Source organism: Austrofundulus limnaeus, unplaced genomic scaffold, assembly GCF_001266775.1.
Source record: "Austrofundulus limnaeus strain Quisiro unplaced genomic scaffold, Austrofundulus_limnaeus-1.0 Scaffold141, whole genome shotgun sequence".
Classification (NCBI taxonomy): domain Eukaryota; kingdom Metazoa; phylum Chordata; class Actinopteri; order Cyprinodontiformes; family Rivulidae; genus Austrofundulus; species Austrofundulus limnaeus.
Window position 1 is genome coordinate 799286 of NW_013952543.1, and position 5606 is coordinate 804891.

Here is a 5606-nt window from a genome sequence, read left to right on the forward strand (position 1 = left end):
TCTGTCTCTATTTTCTCTTCACTTAAAAAAATCACTGATGATGAAGAAATAAATAAACTAAATAAACTAATATTTGGTTTTGTTTTTTACTGAAGTGACACAAAAAAACATGTCACTGTATAATTACTTCAAAAACTGTTCTTGAATATGTTGAAAAAAACAAGAACGTTGTAAACAAACTGCAAGCTTTCTCTGTGAGTTTGCATTCTATCTCTTGACGCTTGGGTTTATATATGGACTCTGGTTTACTCTTACAGACTAAAAAATATACGCTAGGTTAACTGACAACTCTATTGTCATTACAGAGTGGTAATGGTTGTATGTCGTTTTTGTCTTCATGCAGCCCTGTGAGGGACTGGACACATGCCAGGTTGTATCCTGCCTCTCACCCAACAACAGCTTAGGCACCAGCTCCCCATAAACCTGCATGGAGCAGCAGATAAAACAAAATGGGTGGATGAATCGACAAAATTCCAACTTTCTTTTAGTTAAACTTTATCTCCAAAGAGCTTTACTACATCAGGATTAAATTAAAAGCTTTATTAAGTTGTAAATAAGGTAATAAAAACATTAAGACACATAGACTGCGTTAGGGTTTTTAGGGAAAACATTAGCAGAAGCTGGTAAACCATCTGAATGTAATCACAGGGAACTGATGGAATGAGTCTGCATCAGTCTCATTTACAATTTAAACACAAGCGTGTGCCTTTTTCTGGCTGTACTCCACTCTCTCATAATGAGAGGCTGGCCTGTCCGCTGAAGTGTAAGAGCTTAATAACGGAGCGGCAATAAAACTCTGCCTTCATTATGGCTGCCCTCCCCTTTGGCTTGACCCTCAAAACTTTCCCGGGCTTGTTCATCCTCCTCCAAACCTTGGCAAGGTGGACGGCGGAAGAACAACATCTACGTGCTTCACTGGTCAACAGATTGCTGCATATCCGAGCTCCCTGGGTGAGGCCAGCTGCCACTGATTTGTGCTTTTAGTCAAAATAGCTCCAACATTCACTTTTCATTCCTTCTCCATGCAGCCACATGCCTTTACCTCGTCTGATCGTCTGACTTTAGGTTCTAAAGAAAAAAAACTGGCAATCTATATGGTGTCAAGATGTCAGAGAAATAAAATCATTTTGGAAAAGAAAAATTGATCAAACCTGCAGCATCTGGAGCTTCAAGATCATTGCACCATAACTAGAAACACATGTTCTCTCAGAGTTTCTTTTCATCTATGTCCACTTAAAAAAACACACTTTTCTATCAGTGTCAGTAACATTCCTGGTGCTTTCAGGCCCTGAAGGGAAGTAGGTTTTTCTTCAAGCCTGAGATAAGTGCAAGACACACAAGGTCTGCCAGCCCAGAGCTCCTGCCAAGATCTCATCTTTAATAGATCTGCTCGGCTGCAGTATCAGAACATGTTGAAATTAAAACCACTGCCAGCTACACGTGCTGGGACACCTTATAAGTGATGTTTGAACTTCGAGCGCCGTCCAGCACTGGGCGATTGATGTCCAAGCAGTTTCTGGCTTCACTCTTTTTATGTTTTATACTTTTTTTTTTCTTTTTCCTCCTCAGATCACACTCCCTCAGGGAAACACTATTACCCCTCTGTCAGATGAAGAAACCTACAGTCTATTGTACGTAGGCGTTGATACAACTTGAGGTCCGCAAACTGGGAATTTAAATTAAACCTAATTATCATTAGAGACTAGTTAAATGTTGGCAATGTGTTCTCGTGAACAGTGCGTCATGTGCACAACATAAAACAAATTATGAAGCGAAACTGAAACTGTTATCTCCTGCTGAAGAGACAATTTCAACTAAATTACTTGCTTGACTGATTTTAATACGCAGTGTTATTATTTCCATGTCTTCCCTCTAATTATGTGAGCCGCCGCCTTCTCCTCCACCTCCTCAGGGGGGGATGCCCATCCACTATCATTCCCACTGAGCTGAGGCATTACTTCCAATTAAGGTCACATCATTGAAGAAGACAGATGAGGAGAGTCCCGCATCTGAGGGAGGGAGGAGTTCGGTCACTCTTGCAAATGAGGTAAAGACGCGCTGAGGAGAATTCCCTCGAGTGGAGCTGCTGGTTCCGACCAGGCTGCTGGTCATGCTGTGTTTGGGAACCGATCAGCGAGCGCACAGACGACGGTGGACAAGTCAGCTCACCGATGGACAAACAAACACATCTGTGAGCAGGTTTTCTGCTGAGACTCGTCAGGATGTGAGCTTGTCTATTATTTAGCCGGCRTAAAGGAGCTAAAGATGAGGCGCCAGACAAACAGTAAAGGGTGTGAGAATGCAAATCACCTGAAGGCATCCCCAAGAGAGGAGCCTCCTTTTGGTTTGTTTGGCAAACTGCGCAGACCTGAATCAGCAGTGAGAGAGCTCTTAAACCGGCCGACAGCTCTGCTGGGGGATTTTCACTCAACCAAATGAGGGAATCGATAAGGTGTACAGTTGTACAGGGTCCACAGGGAAACAATTAATAGTGGAAATACAGCCATGAAGGAGCTTTTTAGACACTCTCCCTCTGAACGTCTCTACTGGATCAAACTAAAGATCATCCCTGTCAGGCCGTTGCTTTTTATTAAACTGCTCACAAATAGATTCTGGCAAAATGTTTGAGTAAAATCAAACATTGTATTGACTGAGTTTGTACAGTTAAAAAAAAGCAAGTCACAGCAAAGACAATTACTTAGTTTGCACAGAATGCACAACAACTGGATTGCACATGATCCAGGCAGTGCTTAAAATTCATAAATTAGCCTCAGGAGACCTCCTTAACTCCATCTTGTGTCTTTGAGGCGTCGCGTAATAAATCCTGTGTAGTGGAACGAGTCAGCCGACGCACGCTGTATTGGTATTTGGTGGTGGATTTGCATGCTTTTAAACTCTTTTTTTTTAACATAAGGTTTATTGCACACGTGACACTGGAACAGGTGTCCAATAATTACCTCCTGCCATAAAAAGGAAGCGACCTATTGGCTCAGCGTAACCTGTAGACTTTAATGGTCCTCTGCAACTGCTCACGAGGGAAAGACGCAGATTAGCAAGTAAAGCAGATGTATTATCTTGTCAATATTTGTCACCAGCTCGCTAAAAACAAAGGTCATCATTAGACAGCGTGATTGAAATAAACCAACCTGTCATTGATTTACATCTACGCTGCGTTTGACTGGAGTCAGAGGAATGTCTATGCTGCAAATCCATTTCTTATCTTAAAAAGTAGATGGCATACTGTAACAAGATCACCCCCCCCCCCCACCACCACCTTTTTTTTAGCCCAGAGGCTATTACCAAACAATGCAGCGAAAGGCTCAGTGGAATGAAAGACCAGCTGCTTTTGCCTGCTGCTGCTGCAAGGCTGCCCTGTCTTCTTTTCATGCTCCCCATCACACGCAAGAAAATTACATCACAAAAGGATCCTGCACTCAAAGCGACGAGTTTCTGCCTTGGGGAAACGAGCAGCGTTGGGAAAGCACAAAGTAGGGGCGGGTAAAGAAATGGGGGTGGGGGTGGGGGGTGTTACGGGTGACATGATGTACAGTGAGTAAATATAAGATGGAGCTTTCTGTTCTGTCTTTTAACACACTGAAGATCCTCTGAGATAATGTGTCAGTCAACAAAATGTTTAAATTCACGCTGCTTACTGAGACAGAACCAGAACATTAGGAGGCTTTTGGCATGAAATTGTGGCATTTGTCTGAACTCTCTTTGCTACTTAAACATGACATGTCTAATAATATAAGTGTGGCACAAGAAGCAACCCTTTCTATTTGAAAGAGCTGTTTGCAGGTTGTGGTTTGACCTGACGTGTGATAGTTCATAAATCCAGCCCCTCCTCTTGAAAATGAGTAAACATGATTAGCCTATAATTATGTGCAGGTCATTGATTAGTTACTTGAGCTGACATTTGCAGGTAAAAAGTTGTCAATGAGCCCAAGTCAAGGAGACAGACTTGACATATGATGAAACAAATCCTTCCCGACAAGCAGATTTCATCAGAAAATACTAAGACCTAAATATCTGCTGCTTAATGTCAAAGATCAACTTACTGCTACATCAGACACAGTTTAAATTCTCAAACCTTGAAGCTCCAGTAGAGCAGATGTGGGATATCTTGATTCAAACACTTCGAGAAATTATCTTGCATGCAAAAACTAAACAAAAAAGTCAATTTCCTATTTTCCAGACAGATATTATGTGTGAAAGCATTTTGTAAAGAGTGCAGGTAGTTATAATTTACACGAAAATTAAAAACTAAATCAAGCCTTCACAAGATTTTGAACATTTCAGTGAGTGTGCACAACACAGCGTCAGAACGGGAATAAATTAGACACAAACTACACATTCAAAGTATATAAATTTGGCAATCAGATGGAAAACATAGCATGATTTACTAAAATTGTGCTGCTGTGACCATSATCTGTTTTCTAAAATTCCCTTTAACACAATTAATACTTTATTCACACACTTAAAGCTGTAACATGATAGTGTTCCAAGCTGTATATATTCACACATGATGAAAATAAAGCATTTAAAGCAATTCAGCCGAGAAGAGGAGGCGTAAATCATAATTTAGTGTTTCATAAATATTTTGCCTCACACACACGTCGTGCCATATTTGATGGAAGCAATTTAAAGTGAGAGGAAAACAGAGAAGACGTTGCTGCATAATCTTTATTCATTGACCATGCATTTTGCAGCAGAGGTATAATCAATCATACAGTGCACGCTGCCCCTTTGTCAATGTGTGCATCCACGCCGGAGGGGGGACTGGCTGCTCGCACTAATTATCATCTTGGAGGACACAGCTTTGTGTTCGTGGTGCAGAGAAATGCTCCGCAAGTCTGCATGGGACAGGAGGACTGAGTGGACAAAGGCTGGACCCAGCCCGCAGCACCCCGCAACACACCCACGCTGTCCGGGGAAAATGGATGGAAACGGAAGAGGGTGAAAAGTGTCAATGAGTGAAATCTTTGATCCCCCCCCATCAGAGGACACACAGAAAAGCCCCTTCACAGACAACCTCACACAGATCTGCTCTGAGCAGCGGTGTGGGAGAAAAGTAGCAGTAAAACAAGGTAAAGATGCACACATACCAGCTCCGTGGTCATGTTCTGTTGAGTTGTGGCGATCATTGTGATCGGCAACAAGCTCTGCTTCCCGTGGAGCGTCACAACAGCCCGCCGAGCAGCTGCACTCTTCTTTCTGCTCGGCTTCTTGCAAGTTTGTCCTCAGCGGGCTGGTGGTCCTCCCTCCCCCTCCCTCCAACATCATCATCCCTCTCTCTCTCCACCAGCTGAGCTGACTGTTGACTGGGATGGAAATTATTCCAGGTGTTCAGCAAGGAAACCATAAAATCATGTCATCCACTAAAGCTGTAGCTTTCCAACAGAAAGAAATGAACATGAAATGCAGTTAAGTGTGAGTGATGAAATTTGATGAAATATGGGATACCGTTTGAATACCAGCTAAATTTAGTCACATTTRGCTTCAAACGCTGTTTGAAAAAGTAGTTTGGATTTTCTAATGTCACCTTTTAACATATTTAGGTTGTTAAATCTAAAGTACTACCAAAATAAAAGCTCAACTGCATATAT

The 5606-nt window shown here is 42.2% G+C and overlaps 1 protein-coding gene across 2 annotated transcripts in view; it reads right to left on the bottom strand.

Annotated features, from left to right (window-relative positions):
• Nucleotides 1-5256, bottom strand: part of LOC106522976 (inactive dipeptidyl peptidase 10) — a 62573-nt gene extending 57317 nt beyond the window's left edge. For both annotated transcript variants that reach the window (XM_014016248.1, XM_014016247.1), the window contains exon 1: nt 5106-5256. In XM_014016248.1, coding sequence (XP_013871702.1) covers nt 5106-5144 — 39 coding nt within the window. In that variant the 5' untranslated portion in view covers nt 5145-5256. The remainder of the gene's footprint in view (nt 1-5105) is intronic.
• Nucleotides 5257-5606: the final 350 nt, after the last annotated feature.